Here is a 17648-nt window from a genome sequence, read left to right as displayed (position 1 = left end):
TTAACAAGTCTCATTTAATTTAATGAGACTCAATTTTTTTTTTTTAAATCACAAATGCCCCATCTGGGAAAGTGGGGAAATTTAGAGGTGAAATGCACAGAAGATGCAAGAGCCCTTGGAAATGTCAAATACCTGTACTGCTGAGGGCATTAGAGAAATGCTAGGAGGCTATCATTCTGGTCCCTGGTGGGCTCAGAGCTTGAATAAATTAAAGCAAGGTGAATGCTGGTTGGACAGACAGAGGGACTGTCAGCCATGATGAGAGCATACATCTAGCAGCAGCGGGAGGAGGCCTCTCACTTGTCCTCACATCTTTCTAAGGGGGGCCAGCTCACTATTTTTCACTGGGGCTTCCCTGACTCCTAAGGCCTTTTCAAGTTCAGGAAGCTGAACGTAGGCCTGGTGATTGCTCTGAGACCACCCAGAGCTCTGGGCTGGGGACTGCTGACTCTTCTTTCTCCATGCCTGGTCTAGGGGGCAGATGAGTTTATGGGACGCTGCATCTGTGAGCCGAGTCTGGAACGGATGCCCCGGCTAGCCTGGTTCCCGCTGACCAGGGGCAGCCAGCCAGTGGGTGAGCTGCTGGCCTCTTTTGAACTCATCCAGAGAGAGAAGGTGAGGCTGGTTCACGTTTGGATCCAGGAGGCTCGGGCAGGGAGTACCAGCTGGGGAACAATGGGGAGCACAGACAGGGTAGTCCCTGATGGAGGGGTGGAGCCTGCGATACATCCTTCTTCCCCTATCAGGGGCCCATGGACAGCACTGAACAGACACCTCTGGAAGTCACTCTTCCTGCAAGAATTGGTTTTGCCCATCTTTTCTGAACCCCAAATCAGGATGTGATCTAACATCAATGTAGAATTTTGGAATCTGGACAGTGCTAGAATATCTGAGTTCTCTGGCCATTGGATGTACTTTGCCATGAGCTCTAACCTGAAATGGTTTCTGGGTGGGGGGAGCCTTCCTTGTGATGGGGGGGCATCTCCTGGGACAGGTAAGGGAAGACCCTCTGTTCTAGTCCTAGCTCTGCCATGACCTAGCTGCATGAGCCTGGGCCAACCACCTGCTGTGAAATAGGGTTTAAGTAAAAGCTGTATCTTCAAACCTGCTCTTAGTGTGATATGAATCCCAAAATGTAAGCCTACTTACATAGAATAGAAGTAGGCCTACTCCAGGTAAAGAGTATGGAGGAGGGACACAGCATATACAGGACATGGTGCCCCTGCCCACCCCTAGGCACCCCTGAGGAGTCCCTCGGCCTCCGAGGAATAGGGTCTGCAAATCCCTGGACTGTCTGACCACTGACGTATTCCATGAGTGTCATTTTGTGGTTGGGGATGTGTTTGCTTGGCCAGGGCAGAAAAGAGGGTGATGGGGGCCTTGGGTGGCAGTGCCTGACCCAAGCTCTCTTTTCCTTCACCACAGCCAGCCATTCACCATATTCCTGGATTTGAGGTAAGTCTTGCTTTTACTTTCTCTTCAGACTGATTGTCAGCCTCCTTGTGTTTGTGGCTCCCTTGGGGCTGTGAAGGGCAGTCAGGTGTTCACAGCCCCTCTGCCCTGCCTTCAAGCAGAGGAGGGCTTGGGTGGGGCCCTGGAAGCCTGAGAATCACAGACTCTCAGAGTGAAGAGACCTCATGGTCTCTTGTGGCACATCCCCTCAGAACTGCCTTCACCACATGTATCCTCAGTCTGACCTCACCTGCAGTGGTCTGCAACCATTATCCCCAAAATATGTTCAGGGATGGGAGAGATATACACAGTAGACTCCTTTGGGGGTAGATGCCCTATTCCCAATGGGGTTTGGGCTTGTTTCACTCTATAGCAACAGGGACAATATTGGCTTATTGCCAGTGGGTGTGGAAGCATTAGCCTACTGAGTAGGTCAATTACATCATCAAGTATATTAGGGTCAGGTGAGGATCCTGGCCATAGAAACTTCCATTTTCCATACACTCCACCCCTCCCAGATTCTTTCCTCACAGTCTACGTACCTTCAATCTTCCATGATGGTCCCTTGTGAGAAAGCTCGAATGGCTAAGCCTAGTGTCTCTCAGCCAGGCTGCAGATTAGTATTCTTTGGGCAGCCTTAAAAATCACAAATGCTCACCCCAGACCAAACAAAACACTATCTATTAGGGTGTGGCTCATGCATTGGTGTCTTTCAATGCTGCTCAGGGGATTTTATTATGCAATCAGGGCTGAAAAACATTGACTTAGCCATAGTTCTCAGTGTGGCCTCACCTGGGATATTGTTAGAAGTGGGTCCCACTTCAAACTCACTGAAGCAAATGGAAGGTGTGCAGCAGCCTGGGTATTAATGAGCCCTTCAGGGGGTTCTTGATACATGCTTGAGTTTCAGAAGCTCTAATTTAGACCATCTTCCCCAACTTGTTTCCACTGTGACCTGGTTTTCTTCCTTCTGCTAGTGATGGGTACTTCATTCCCTTCTCTCTGCAATCCTTCCTTCTCCTAGGGGTCATAGCAGAAAGTGCAGATCCTTTACGGGTACCCCAGCTAATCTGAATCAGGAAATACTATCTCAGCCAGCCTCAGCTGCAGCTTTGACAGTTGGCCATTTGGGCTCTGTTAGGATGTCTCTGCACTCATAAATCAACTCAGGCAGTTTGCAGACAGTTCTTACAGTGCAGGCTCTCCTTCACCCCCTGCCCCCAATTCCACCCTGGGCTTTTTCCTTACCCCTCTAGTTCTCGCCCTTTCCCTCTCCTGCCTACTCTGAGCTCCTGCTTCTCAGGCCCACCAGACCCTGGGGATCCAGGCTGCTTCTCCTCACCTCTCCAAGTCCACGTGCTCCAGCAAAGCTCCAGGGTCCCAGGCCTGTCTGTCATTTTCTGTTCTCCTGTCACTTCCAGAGGTACTTGGGCTCTTGGTTTCTGCTTCGGCCTCTCCCACTGGTCCCTCAGCATCAATGTCCATTATACCTTCTTTCTCAAGGACTACATGGAGGACATTGCTGGAAGCACAACACCCCTCACCCTGGGTGGGAGGTGGTTTCTATTAGCTCTCCTTAGGGTGCCATCTGTGTGCTGATCTCTGCCTTAGCCTAGTGTTCCTTGTCACTAATGGTAAATTTTTACCCTCCCATTTCTCTTCCCTTCACCAATTCCTGGATGTGGAACACTCCATGGTGTGGCCCAGGTGCAGGATGCATCAGGGATACTGGAAGAGGTGAGCTGAACCCTCACAGCTATGGCCCATGGATGGGGGCATGTGGGCAGAGACAGAGGGAAAGTAAGGGCCAGCCTTTAGGCATGTGCCCTGGAACCTTCTGGGTTCCTGATACCCCAAGGGGCATTTGCCACATAGAGACTAGTTTGGATCTCATTGCCCACAATCTGTGTGGACCCAGGGCTGCCTGGGGTGTGTCCTGGCGTGATTCTGATCTCAGAAGGCTTGTTGCCCTGTTGGAGGCCAGATTCATCCAGACCTCATGGACAGAAATACAGTCTCATCTGGTTCAATGCCAGATGGCATGTTTTTAAGAATAACATGTTTATAAGGGGCCGCAGTCAAGGAAGCCTTTCTGGTGGAGGTAGCATCAACCAGACATTGCTGTGGGAAGAAAGTGGGGAACATGTCTTTGGCCCAAGGGGCCAAGCTCCAGTTTAGAGTCTTGCTGGTTTAGGGGCTGGGGTGAGCTGTGGATTCCTAGGTTCTCGAAGAAGTTTGGGTTTGCTTCTTGATGAAGTAAGGCTACATCCTTGCCATGAGGGATATGGAACACGTTCCTTTATGGCCTCCTGCACATTGGTGAGTGGGTCCTTGTGAGTGAGTGGGGCAGAGGCCTTGGCAGAGACAGGGAGGAGAGCCCTGGTGAGATGGGGGAGTTGGGAAAAGGGCAACCACTTCCTGCCATCAGGGAATCCCCAGGCTGGGAGTGGACACCGTTTGACATTTTCAGTGTAATTTGGACTTGAAGAGCAGGGTCAGGATGTGGGATCCGCGGGCCCTGCGCCCCTTACCTCACTTCCTTTTGCTCCCAGACCGAGGTGGGGACCGCCAAGTGAGCTGGCTGTAATTGCGCCTGACAGGCAGCCTCCTGCTTCTGGCTGTAGTTGCGAAAGACTGCCGATTTGGAAAGGGGAGTGGAGTCCTGTCCAGGGAAGCGGCACGGAGCCCTCTCCCTTGATTGAGAGCACTTTGTGGCCAAAACCCACAGCCTGTTCTGAAGAAGGCCCAGCTCAGGATGAGTTATTAAAAAAAAGCTGAAGTCCTTAATAACTGGATTTGTAATATGTAGCAGTGAAGGCTTAGATTCCGAGAGCAGGGGTCTCGCTGTGGTCTTGTCAGGAAGCAAATCAAAATTTGCAGCTACTGGACCAGACCCCTAAGAGGGCCAAGTGTCCTGCTGCAGGGCCGGCCAGGCCACAGGCTGAGGCAGGGTGGGGGCCAGCAGGGCCAGAGAAGAGCAAGTCTTGGGGCTTTGCTAGGCACAGGGCTGCACAGAACCAGCAGGTTCAAAGGATCTGAGGCTCAGCAAGATCAACAGAGTATCAGCTGGTCCAGGAACAACCCCAGAAGATGATCTTGTGACCCCACTCCCATCCCCAGGGCTCCTTCCCCAACCCTGCAGCCATAACTCAGCCACTTCCCCCGCACTTGAAGGCTAAGTCTCATGCCAAGGTCCTGGTTCTGTTTGGCTTTAAGAACCCCCAGGGATAGGGTGGAGGCAGGTTAGTCCTGCTGCTGCTTCTGGTCCTGCAGGAAGTCGGACGCCTCAGCAGGATTTCTCTGTCTTTGCCGTGGCCAAGCTTCTGCCTTATATCCCCCATTCAGCACCCGCCAGGCTCCCAGCCTGTTCCCTATGAAGAACGCTCCAGCTTTCGCAGAGGGCTGTGAGAAGCTACACCGGGAGCTTAGATTCTGGGCCACTGGCCCCAGGAGCCCTTGAACACCTGGGAGCAGAGAGGGCAGAGGGATGCGTTAGGAAGCTGTCGGGCTGCAGGGGGTGTGGGTTGGGGAGCGAGGGGCAGCAAAAGAGCCCAGTGAGGAGGCTTTTGTGACTCTGAAGGATGGTTTAAGGATGGCCTCTCTAGTGGGGAGTGCCTTCCAGCCAGTGCGGCCCATGCCTGTGTGGGAGACAGAGATGAGATGAACTGCCATCTGTCCATGCGGAGGGCTCCCAGAGGAGATGGAGCACAGTGGGGATGGCTTCCTGGAAGAGGTAACACTGAGCTGGCTTCCGAAGCAGAGATTGGCAGAAAGGGTGCGGGAGGGGGTCCAGGTGGCAGTGTCCAGGGCTTGGGGTGTACCACTCAGGGCTAGTTTGTTGGGCAGGATTTCCCTTCCCCTAGGCTTATGCCCAGCTGGAGAACCCCTGGCTTGGGGGAGGGGGGCCGGGGTCGCTTGCAATGGGTCTTGGAAGCTGTAATGACTGATGTTTGGGAGACCTGGGTCCTCGCAGAGGGCTTGGTGGAGGGACCTTCCTTCCCCAGCTTCCCAGCCTGTCTTTATGTCCTACTGTGTCCCTGCAGTTTCCCGTCCTGAGCCTTCTCACCTTCCCCTCTTCCCGCTTTCCCTTCCTGTTTCCCGCTTCCTCTGTTGGCTCCTTGGCCTGGGCTCCATCTCTCCCTCCTTCTCCCCGCCTCTTCTGAGCCCTCTGTCTCGTTTCTTTTCCTTTTTGTCTGGAGAACAAAGGCAGTCTGTGCTGCCAAGGGGAATGAGTTCAAAGAAACTCCAATTTTAGATTTCCTGAGAGCTGGAGAGTGCACATGCACGTGTGAGGGTGTGCGCTCGCAAGAACACACGCGTGCACACGTGGCAGCAGAGGGCATGGCGGTGTCCTTTATAACCAGGGGTCCTGGCATGGGAGCATGTGCAGAGGGACACTCTTCCTGGGGACCCTTCAGGCTGGCGGTCCTGACCACTGAAGGGGGCATGCCTTGGAATAGTACCCTTCTCTTGCCTCTTCTGTCCTGCTCCCAGGCAGGGGATGCCCTGGTAGAAGGTCCGGCCTACTCCATGGCTGTTTTTGCTACAGGCTCAGGGGGCCAACCAGATGTCACTCCATTGCCTTCCAAATCCAAGTGACAGGGTTTGGCTTTTAGTTTGGGATGTACATAGGGTACTTTCCTGTACCCCCAAATCCACTAGAAGGAAAAATTTGGTGTTTTGCAATCAGGAAAATAAACTCAGTGGTCCCCCATCCCCCATTCCCTCCCCCAAGGCCTTAATTTAAAACACTATTTTTCCTGGGAAGTGTAATTAGAGCAACATGTTGTTCCTAACGAGCTGGGTGGGGCAGGCAGACGATGGAGCCCTCCCAACCCGCCTGGCTGCCCGACCTGGAGCTCCCTGAGGAACCAGGATCTGACTGTCCAGAGGGTCCCCTGACTGTACCCCACTGGGTTAGGTGGGGACTACTGGTGGCAGGCCTAACCTCCCCCTGCCGTGGGGATTATTCCCCCCACTTCAATCATCCATTCTTAATCCTTTATTTATTGGACAGGGGACTGACCTGTGGTCCCTGTGTACAGAATTGCTGGTTTAACCTGGACACTGACGAATGGACACATAGAAATGGCACAGAGTGATGTGTCTTTCCATGAGAGGTGCCATGGGGGTGCTTGACTTAAGCTCAGGACACCGGGCAAGATTTAAAGGCAGACCTAGAGTCTGAGTAGGAGGTAGGTGGATATAGTGCTCAGAAGAGTGCTCAGAAAGGGGAACTGGTAAGCTCCATGCCTCAAAGGCAAGGAGGGTGTGGGGTCTCCTGCAACCTGCATGGGTAGAAGGCCCAGTGTTGAACATGTCCAGAGCTGGGTGGGGTGGCTCATCAATATCAATATCTGGGGTCCAGGAAGGGAAAGTTCCCTGGTGATTCATGAGACCAGAGGAGTCAGAAGGAGTTAGAAGATAAGGGGTCTTGGAGGCCACCTCAAGGAGTATAGATCTCATCCTGCATGGGTGGGGAAACTTTGAAGGGTTTTTAAAGAGTGACATTCTTAGAAAGCTCCCCCCGGCTGCAGAGTACAGCCTGCATTGGTTGTTGGGAGGAGATGTACAAAGCCAGGTGCAAGGAGACCACTTAGGAGGATGCTGGTAAATCCAGCAAGTGAGGGCGCTGGCCCCCACCAAGGAAATAAGACAGGTGGAAGGGCATGTGAGAGATTTAGGAGGCAGAGTTGCCAACACTGGGTGATCGCTCAGCCATGGTGAGGCGGGAAGGAGCCCTGCAGGCTCTGGGGCTTTCTGGCTTGGCCGTCAAGGTGGATGGTGAGGCCAGTTTCTGAGATGACATTTGAAGAGAGATGAGGGAAGAAGTTATAGAATCTGGTTTCTGACAAGCTCAGTGCGAGAAGCCAGTAGGACACATGGATTAAACATTAAGAGGTTGAGAATGTGGCTGTGGGACTCAGTAGTGATGTGTGGGAGCAGAAAGCCTAGGAGAGGGCTGGGCAGCAAGCAGAGGGGAGAGAAGGTGGAGAGGCCAGCCATGTGGAGCCAGAGAGGTGGTCTGAGGAAGGAGACCGAGGTCAGCCGGCTGGATGCTGCTGAGGGAGTGAGGGGGATGGCAGCCCACAAGCCGCCTTTGGGTTGAGCTACAAGCAGGTTGTTGATGACTCTGGACAGGGAAGTTTCTGGGATGGGGCTCAGGAGGCAGAGCTGAGGGTGCTGGGCAGAAGGGCGCTTGGAAGGGAGGGGAGGCAGTGGATGGAGGCGGTCCTTTTCAGGAGGAGAGACAGGAGAGGGAGGACAGCCTCTCCAGGACACAGCAGGTTGGGGATGGAGCTGAGAGACTGTGTTTGCATGGGAAAGGAAGACCCACCAGATAGTGTGAAGAATTGAGAAGGACTAAATAAGACCAGGCTTGTGGACAAGAGAGACTAGGTGTAGATGTGCAGCCGTAATACCACAGGGACTGACGGCAGTGCAGTGCGTACAACCGGGAGGGGCCAGAGGACTGTGGTGGCAGCTTGCGGCCAGGCAGGCAGGGCTCTACAGAGGCAGGGAACCTGGGGAGTGGTAACAAATGGTAGGGAGCCAGGATGTCCTGGGGTCCCTGGGGACAGCGAGGTGGACAGAGGTGGCTTTGGGATGAGAATGGTGCCAAGAAAGCTGCCTGCAGCTGGACCTCTAACCACTGTCTCTGCTTGTCTCTCCCTCCTGGCTCGGCTGGGCCTGGCACTCTGCAGCTGTGTGCACCTGACTTCTTCCTCCAGGGCCTCCTCCAAACGGTACTGGAGCCTGTCCTCCTCAAGGTTCTTGTTCCCTGTTCTCCTCTGGAAACAGGTTCCTGAAAATTAGGAGCCTGGTCCTCAGCATACAGAGATGTCATTACCATGGAGCTCAAGGGAGCCTGGAAAGGAAGACAGAGCATGGAAACGAGGGATAAACAGGGATCACAGGGTTGCTGCTCAGAGTTTGGGGCCTGGAGAGGAATGTTCTGGCGTGGAATATATTAATGAGTTTTCCTGGGTGATTTCAGGAGGACGTTGCAACCATGTGAGAAAGGCTTGGTCTTTCTGCCTCCCCACCCGGGGAGCTTGGGGCTGTTCCTTCCCTGGGCCCTTCTTTTTCTCTCTTTTTACCTTGGGTTTTTGACCCTCGGCCCACAGTGGGCTGGCCTCAGCCTCAGGCACAGCACAGGCCCTGCCACCACCCTCCAGAGCACCACCCATGTGGCCTGTGCTGTGCACAGCACCCCCTGGAGTTGTGCCCCCTGGCAGCTCTGCACACCACCCTCCTCCTGATGGCATTTGTCATTCAGCCAGTCTAAAGATGGTGGTGCTTCCTACATCATGTCACCTGCTTTGTGGCTCCAGCAGAAGATGACGAATTCCTTCACTTCGTGCCCTGGTGATGTAGGGGGAGTTATTAAGACAGTGTTGTTCTGAGAGATGCTCCTGAGGGCTCAGTTCTCCTCAAGTCACCCTGGGAGGCCAACAGCAACACTGATGGTACAGATAGTGGCACTGCCAACAACAGACTGATCCTTGTGGTCACTACTGTTCTTAAGCACCGATTAGGTGCCAGATATTCTTTATATTTGTTGTCTCATTGAATTCTCAGCGCAGCTTCGAAAGGCTATTGTTATCCTGGATCTCCATATGAGGGTACTGAGTCACAGAGGCCAAGTAATTTGCCCAAGGTCAAATTGCTCAGAAGCAGCAGAGCTGGAACTAGACTAGCACTGAGGTCTGCCTGATTCTGGAAATGAGCGTCTCACCGCTACAGGTCAGGGAAGTGTAGTGTTGTCAGTACGTCGTTGGGCAGGAGTGACAGCTGGGGTTGGTTGTGAAGTGATTCATGCAGACAGGAGGAAGCTGTTATACTTCAGTGCTCCAGCTGCTCCCATCATCTTTGTCAGAGCACCTGTAGGTGGATGCACCATCCTTTGGGGAGGAGCCCAGAGCAAGTCACTTGGGGAATGAATCCATGACTCCATTGTTCATTAAATGAGATTATATAGGGAAGCTCTGTAAGTATCCAGCACAGCCCTTTTAATGATGGTTAACAGTTCCTGAGTGTCAGAACCTATGTGTGTGGACGTGCAGGTTGTGCACTGCACAAGGGCACTGTGTCTAAGGGGATACAATGTCCCATACAGACATCATATATTTGTATTTATTATAACAATTTTCCAGTAGGTGGCAGTAAAATGTCCTGTTCTAATAAACCAGTAAAACACGGTTTTCAATGTGGAAGTAAAGAGTCTTAAGAAAGGGACATCTTTCTCTAATTGTCACAAAGGTGTCACATTGGCTAGTAGTCCTTTTGAGAGTTTATATGAACCAAGCATTCTTCTAAGTGTTGTATTAGCTTCTTTGAGTCTCACACTAACCTTTAAGGGTTGATCACTTTTAATAACCATAATTGAGCCGTAAGGAGGTGAAATAACTTATTTAACTCAGTAACGGGTGGATCAGAGCCTGTGTTTCTCAGCACTGTGAGCGTCGGTAGTTGCCTCATCCCCAGCAGTGTCCACCTCCCTTGCCCCGCCCCATCTGCTTCCCTGTGTATTTCTCTGTGGTCCCTGGGGATTCCTGCCCAAGTCTTTTTGGCAGATCCTGAGCAGGCAGAACTGACACAGGACACTCCTCCCTGGCCTGTGGTGGTAAAGGAGCCTCCCTGGCAGCACCCTTTGGTGCCTGGGATGATGGAAATTTACGCCCCCTCTCTCATTTGCCCATACTCTCTCTGGCCCACTGTACAAGTGTTCTGTTCTCCTGGGGGCAGATGTGAGAGGTGGGGGTTTGAGGCTGGCGGGTGTGTGGGTGTGGCATGGGGGGTGGAGAGGGGGTGCCGCCAGGGGATGGTAAGTCGGGAGGCTCTGATCCAGGAGGCAGGAGAACCAGGCTAGTGGGAGGGCGCATGGTCCTCTCTGGGACCAAGAGAGGCTGAAGCGGCTACCCCAGAATAAAGTGGGCAGTGTGTGTGTTTTAGGGGTGGGGAAACCCTGAGCAGCTCAGAGCCTGTGTTATGGAGGAGGGACAACCTGGGGTTCATATGAAACAGGGTGACCCGAACCCTGGTCCAAGGGGTTCAAATTGTGACTGTGTAGCCCCAACCGACCCAGTTCTTCACCCCTCTTGTTTCTGCCTGCCCATCTGCCCACTTCTGTGTCTGCTTCTCTGTGTGTCCCTCTGTGCATGTCCTTTTGGTCCCATCTTTCCTTTTCCATTTTTTGCCTCTCTGCCTTGGCCTTCCTTCCACCGCTGTCCCCATTGTGCCTGCCATGCCCTGCAGTCAGAGGACACAGACCTGCCCTACCCACCACCGCAGAGGGAGGCCAACATCTACATGGTTCCCCGCAACATCCAGCCGGTTCTCCAGCGTACCGCCATTGAGGTGAGCCGGCCTGGGGCAGGGCAGGCAGGTATTTGGGGCAGCCGCACTTCCCCTTCTTAGCTCCAGCTTTTCTTAGGGTCTGGGACCTTTCTAGCTTCTTGTGTCACTCTGTGTCCCCAGATTCTGGCATGGGGCCTGCGGAACATGAAGAGTTACCAGCTGGCCAGCGTCTCCTCCCCAAGCCTTGTGGTGGAGTGCGGGGGCCAGACGGTGCAGTCCTGTGTCATCAGGAACCTGCGGAAGAACCCCAACTTCGATGTCTGCACCCTCTTCATGGAAGTGGTGAGCCCGGCATCTCTGCTGTCCCCTCCTCAGTCATGGGGCCTAGTATTTCCTCAGGATGCCAAGCAGCCTGGGCATTTGCTCTGCCTCCTTGAGGGATCCTGGCTAGGTCACAGTATCTCTCTCACCTCTCACCTTAAAAATGGGGAGGAAATGCTCATTTTCTTCACTGGAATAGCTGAAGCCTGAGAGCAGCATAGGAAAAAAATGGGGCCAGCCTGCTCCCTCCTACCCAGATCCTGCGCCCACAGAAGTCCCAAGGGCCCCGCTATGGCTATCTTCCTTTCAGGGAAGATCTGTTTTCTGCAGCTCCCCTCAGGGGCACACCGGGGCTCTGACCTTCTGCGAGTCCTCCAAACCTTCCCTGCCCTGGGCCTTCCCCGATCCCGGCCCTCTCCAGCACCCTGAGCCCAGTGGCCGGAGTAAGGCACGTCTGAGGAAAGGAAAACGGTTTGCAGGATGAAAGCACTGTAGGAATTCCAGGCTTCGTGGCTGTCAACAGGAGCCTCCTCTTGGCTGGGCCAAAGCCACCACCAAAGGAGAGCATATAAATTATTTCAAGTAGCGTTCAAAGTGCTTTTGGGGCTGGGGCTGGGGCTGGGGGAGAAGAATCTGGGTCTGCAAGCCAACGCTTGAGTATCCACTTGGGGGGGACTGTCTGCAAGAAACGTTGAGTCCTCGGCCAACTTCTTCCTTCTTCCCCTTCCCAGCCAGTGAGGGTTCAGGAAGAGAGGAGACTTGTTTTAGCTTCAGGCTGTTCAGGGTGTTTGAAAGGTAAAACCATGGGGGAGAGTCAGCGTCTGAAGGCAGACAGAAGAGGTGTGTGGCTTCTGCTTCCCTGGCCAGCTCCTGGGCTCAGCCAACCACCGTTCGGATTTATGGCTGTTGGGGTTATGTGTGGGGTTCTCGTCATTCCATGCTCCCTGGACTTGTCCTGTGAAGAAGTGTACCCCCCTCTCCCCGAGACCTCCCAGAGATGGGTTCAGGCCACTGCCAAGAGCTTCCCTCTCCCTCTGCCCAGATGCTGCCCAGGGAGGAACTCTACTGTCCCCCCATCGTGGTCAAGGTCATTGATAACCGCCAGTTTGGCCGCCGGCCTGTGGTGGGCCAGTGTACCATCCGCTCCCTGGAGAGCTTCCTGTGTGACCCCTACTCAGAGGAGAGTCCGTCCCCGCAGGGCGGCCCAGGTAGGGGAGGGGCAGTTGATGGGGGGTATCAGGGCGGACACTACCTCCCAGGAGAGGTGTCCTGAAGCCCTCTTACCAGGACCTGGATGAGCAGTGGTTTCTGCTTGGCGGCCCAGACGGCTGGGGGCTTGTCTTCCTCAGGGCGTTGTTGCCTTGCTCTAAGCTGGGCACGCCAGGAGCACATGGCACTGCCCGCGGAGCTGAGAGGCGAGGGCTGCAGTGGGCAGTGGCGGGGGGCCGTGAGGGAGGGAGGGAGGCAGGGATTTGATGGGACGAGGGGGAGAGGGACTTGGAGAGACAGGGAATGTGAAGGAAGATGGGAGACAGACAGGAGGGCAAGGATTGGGTGGGAGGAAGAGGAAGACTGAGATTGAGAGGGGTGGGGAGACCGAGGGCCTTTTGTCTCATGGTTCCCTCCCTGAGCCTTGTGGCTGAGGGGGGCGAGTGCCCTGAGGGAGCCCTGCTCAGTCCTGGACTCCCCTCTCCCCTCCAGATGATGTGAGCTTACTCAGTCCTGGGGAGGACGTGCTCGTCGACATTGATGACAAGGAGCCCCTCATCCCCATCCAGGTAGGATGGGCGCTGGGTCCTGCCAAGAGGGACCGTGCCTTCACTGTCCCTCACCTACCCCGACCCTCCCACTCCTTGTCCCCTCCTCCGAACACATCTCCCTCTGCACCCTGGTGGCTGTGCACTGTACAGAGGGGCCCAGGAGGGAGTTTTCAGTCTGGTCGGAAGCAGGTTGGAGGGGCATTCCAGGGAGGCTCTGTGTGGTCTTCTAGGTAAGACTCAATCATTTCTCCCAAAGTGTGTGGAATAGTAGCTCCTCTACCTTGAGGGCTATTTTGAGGGCTCTCCCTGGCGATCACCTGGGAAATCAGGGTGTGCAGAGAAAAGGAGAGAGAAGGAAGATGGGAGGGGGTGACTGGGCAGGCTCAGGGGTGCTCCAGCCCCATTGCCTTACTGACCACAGCCAGGACCGTCTCTGGAGTCAAGTCTTCTACGGGCTTTTGCTTGGTGGCATGTTGGAGGCCCCTCAAAAGGAGGGGTGTGTCCAAGTCTGTAGTGCCTCTTTCCCTTGCCCCCCACCTCCAGGGAAAGGAAGGGCAGGGGCAAGAGAGGGGCCTTATTCCAAGGGTATCCAACCCTGTGGGTAGGTAAGAGGCATCTCTTTGGTATGTGCTCAGCAACCTAGGGCCAGCTGGTGACCCAGATGCCATGCCAAATGGCATGGCAGGAGGTGTGGGGCATTTCTCATTGGGGTAGGGTGCCCTCCCCACCTTGGGCCCTAGGGTGGTTCTGGGTGTTGTAGGGCTGAGATCACCTAGTCCTTCCCACAGTGGGGATGGAAAAGGGCCTCACTGTGAGGCCTCACCAGCTTTGAACTTGTGCCTGTTCCCGGTTGTCACCATCCTCTTGGCTTTGCATGACGCTGGTCACACCCCTGGCACCTGGGGCTTCCAGCGCTTCTGGGCTGCCTGGAGGCAGAGCCTCCCAGCCTGTGTAAACAATACTTGTGTCCTCAGGCCCACAGCTTGTTTATTCACCCAGGGATAGTGTGGCACTTCAGGAAGTTTCTGTTTTCTTTAAACCATCAACTACATATTGGCCTTGAGAGAAAGAAAACAAACCGGGGTGCTGGGTTGGGCTCAGGATGCTAAAAGCTGCCCCTGGACATGTGTTTATGGGGGCTTCCCTGTGACATTTACAGCTGATTTCTGCCGCTTTCTCACTCGCTCATGTCATTCCTCTTTCTGCCACTTGAAGGGAACCTCTCTGGTGCCCAGCCCTGGACCTCGCTGCTGCTGAGACAAGGGGTCTTGCTCTGCAGTCTCACTAACGCTGAGAGTCCTCAGAAGTCCCCAGCTCTCTACTTCTACCGCCTTGTGGCTCTGCCCCACCATCCTTTCTGCTGGGGACACCTTCTGGCTTACTCCCGGTCATTCTTTAGGTCCCACTTAGGTGTGGCCACCACCTTTCAGGATTCTTCCCTGGCTCCGCATCTGCTCCAGCAAGTCCTGTCTATCTTAGTCACTGTATTTGCCACAGGTCCTGTTCATCTCTGTAAATGTCAGCAGCTTCCCCAGACAGGGCTTAGGGCAGTGACTGGGTATCTCTGTATCCTCAATGCCCAGCACAGGGCCTGTTAAAGGAGGCATTGAATGAGCCTGCCTGGATGGTTGGTGGGTGGGTGGATGCATGGATGACCTGTCTACTCTCAGTATAGGTCTAAGGAAGAGCTTCTCTTGACCAGTGAAGCCCGAATGGAAATTTCAGATGGCCCCCTACACAGGGTTCAGCTACACTCAGTACTCATGCCTTCTGGCCTGGGTAGGTGTGGGAGCTGAATCGGGCAGATAATTAGCCCTGCACCCCAGGCTGCCCAATCCTGGCTCCTATTTTCCACCCCTTCACTGGGCCATCTGAATCTATGCATGGAAGTGCAGGGCTTGCCCGGCAGGATTTCCATTCTGTGTGTGCTGTCCTCAAAATGTCTACAGACTCAGATGGAGAGGGACTATTTTGGATCCTGCTGGCTAGGAGCACAGCCAGAGGCAGACGATGAGGAGGCCCAGTCTGGACATCCTCCTGGCGTTGACATGAGTGAACCCGGGCTGGGGTCTGAGCTAGAGCAGGGTCTGTGCTCTTCATGGGAGCACGTGGCCACTCTGGCTAGAGCTGCTGGCCAGGCAGAGGATGGGGAGCTGGGATCTGGGCTCCTGGAGGCGTGCCCACATGGGGAGAGGCTGGGCTTCCAAGGCCTCAGAGGTGGGCAAGGAGAAGAAGGAAGTGAGATCTGATGAAGGAGGCTTGGACCCTGCCCCCTGTCCAGCTCCCTGTCTGATGGAGGAGACATAGCCCTGTTCTCAAGGAGTCCCAAGGGGCCAACACGGAGACCAGTCCTGGCCTTTAGGAAGCTCTGGCCTAATGGGGTCTGATGGGGGCTTTGGGGAAAACTGATTTTGTAATGTGTTTTTCTCTGTGATCTCCTGATCTGATCTGGCTGGTCCAGGAAATCTGTCACTCACTCTGCCTCTCCTGGCACGTGGAAGGACTGGGTATTCTGAGGCAAATCCAGGAGACAGTCGATTCCAGTCCCAAACAGCTTGTCAGATAACTCTAGCAGGGCTCCATTCCCTCTCCACTCCCCCAGGGCACATAGGAGGAACTGTCCTGGCCTTTGGGGGCTGGAGGGATAAGAGGTCTGGCAGAATTTGGATGTCTCTCTCAGCTCCTGTTTGTCCCACCTGAGATTCTCGGCATCCTGTTTCATTCTCACAGGCCCCACTGCTGTGTTCACCAGGTCCTGGCTGTGGGCCCAGCTGTGGACTCCTCCCCACAGGCAAATATGCTGTTGCTGGGTCCAGCTTCTGTCTTAGTGCCTCCTGTCTCCTTCCTCGGTTGCACCTTCTCTCTGCTGATGAGCCTTCTCACCATCATTTGCCCAGTTCCTGGGACAGGCCTGCTGCACATGATAATGTCACCTCAGTTTCTCTCCTGATACGCAGGTCGTTGGACTGATGCTCACAGCAGAGGGTTTCTCAGTTTCTGGAAAGAAGCGGTTTGGTTTTTGAGAGTGGCCAATTCTAGAGATTATCCAAAATGTATGGGTAAAGCAGATCTGTCTCCTTGGCCTAACAGGGCTTCTGGGGGGGGCACCCATCTGTGGGGGTGAGCAGGGTTCTGCGTGGGTGGGTGCCCAGCCTCTTGAATCTTCTCTGTGGTGCTAAGGGCTAGGATGAGACAGGCTCACAAATATTTAACTCCATGGCTTATTCTTAGTCTGGGCAGCTGTCCTTTGTATAGATTTGAGCCTGTAGCCTGAGGCTGGGGATAGTGTGAGAGTGCGTGTGCATACGGTGTGTGCACATCAGTGTATGTGAGAGGCGGGGGATGCTGGCACAGGTGTGCGTGCACATGCAGGTGAGGGTGATTTGCTCCTGTAGCCTGAGGCTGGGGCTAGTGTGAGTGTGTGTGTGCATATGGTGTTTGCACATCAGTGTGTGTGAGAGGCAGGGGAGGCTGGTGCAGGTGTGCGTGCACCGCAGGTGAGGGCATGTTTAGGCTCCATGGTGGTGGTGTAGGAATCACGGCCTTGACTTTTAACTTTCTGAGGGGAGGCCTGGTACTCCTTCAAAGACGGGACACAGAGGGTATTTCATCCCATTTAGTGCTCTGCTTTCAAAAAAGGATATGTTTATTTTTCTTCTGATTGTAAATACATGTTCATTTTACAAAATTTGGAAATTATAGAATAATAACGAACAAAGAGACTTTGCCTCCAACCAAGAACACAATCTGAATGAACAGCTGCTAACGTAGCCTTCTCTGTTCTCTCCTTGGCCCCTGAGCTTCCTTTTCTGTCTCTGATTCTGTGTCGACTCTGAATTGCATTCCACTTCTGTCTTTAAAACAGCATTAGGGTCTTCGTGTACTAATCTGCTTTTTCAGGGGGCTAGTTCTTGTTCTGATTTTGAGGATGGGCAGGGACACACACAGAGCATCCTCCTCCACTTCCTACAGAGGGTCTTGAAGCTCAAAGTTGAGGTGGCCCCCTGCCCACCCCCCACAGCACCCATTCCAGACACTGAGATGCCCCTGGAGTCACCTGGTCAAGTGCGACTCTTGCCTGTCATTCTGAGAGACCACCCAGCATAGGGGGTCCCTTCTTTAAGTCTCCAGAGGAGAATTTCTGGGGGCAGGAAATATGTGTGTGTTGAGGAGGATAGAGAGGAGAAACTCAGGATATTTCCGCTCTGGTGGAGAGAGAGATGAGGGATGTGTGGCAGATCTCAAATGAGATGTTCAGAGGGATGTTGAGGTGCCGGGATGCTTTATTAGCAAGACCACCAGCAGCTTGGACTCTCTTGGCCCATGGGTCAGCATGGGTACCCAGGAAAGCTTCTCTGAGGGGGTGGGGTGAGAGAAGGACCTTGAGGCCCGTGTGGGGTTAGAACAGTGATGGGGAGAGAGGGCAGACAAGGGAGCGGGAGCAGAGGCTCGGCAGTGGGACGGGGTGTGAGCTGGGCTGGGGGTGTGGAGCAGGCATCGGTGGGCAGGGGGTGCTGGGCTGGCCGCTCCCTGGCTTGGGCTAATTTTGAGCCTGCTGCTCTTGTTATAGTGTCTGGGACGCCATGAAGGTGGGAACATGCTCCCAGAACTGGAGGGCCAAATTATGCCCGAGTCCCAAAGGGGAACGTGTAATTTCGGAAGCAGGACCACATCTTTGGAGCACTATGTTTAGCTTTATTTTTTCTTTCTTTTGCTCAGTGAACTGCCAGTTTCCCTCTCACCTTTCTAAAAATGAACTATATGAAAAATAAAAATAAGTCTTCTGTGAGGTTCAGGATGAGAACAGGAAGGGCA

The 17648-nt window shown here is 54.0% G+C and overlaps 1 protein-coding gene and 1 long non-coding RNA gene across 22 annotated transcripts in view; one reads left to right on the top strand and one right to left on the bottom strand.

The window, feature by feature from the left end:
- The window catches only part of LOC130682574 (uncharacterized), a 252916-nt gene that overhangs the window by 92875 nt on the left and 142393 nt on the right, over nt 1–17648 (bottom strand). The gene's annotated exons all lie outside the window — the stretch shown is intronic.
- DYSF (dysferlin) overlaps nt 1–17648 on the top strand; it is a 224339-nt gene that overhangs the window by 143325 nt on the left and 63366 nt on the right. For 15 of the 21 annotated variants that reach the window (XM_036908364.2, XM_036908361.2, XM_036908363.2 and 12 more), the window contains 7 exons: nt 475–615; nt 1426–1455; nt 3160–3189; nt 10711–10812; nt 10933–11094; nt 12116–12281; nt 12775–12851. In XM_036908364.2, coding sequence (XP_036764259.2) covers nt 475–615; nt 1426–1455; nt 3160–3189; nt 10711–10812; nt 10933–11094; nt 12116–12281; nt 12775–12851 — 708 coding nt within the window. Of the gene's footprint in view, nt 1–474; nt 616–1425; nt 1456–3159; nt 3190–8156; nt 8199–10710; nt 10813–10932; nt 11095–12115; nt 12282–12774; nt 12852–17648 lie in introns of all 21 variants that reach the window. The other 6 variants (XM_057497103.1, XM_057497102.1, XM_057497100.1 and 3 more) reach the window with 1 other exon arrangement.

This window comes from Manis pentadactyla, chromosome 2 (genome assembly GCF_030020395.1).
Source record: "Manis pentadactyla isolate mManPen7 chromosome 2, mManPen7.hap1, whole genome shotgun sequence".
In the NCBI taxonomy this organism is placed as follows: Eukaryota; Metazoa; Chordata; class Mammalia; order Pholidota; family Manidae; genus Manis; species Manis pentadactyla.
Note: the sequence above shows the minus strand (reverse complement) of the source record. Positions and strands in the feature narration are given on the sequence as shown.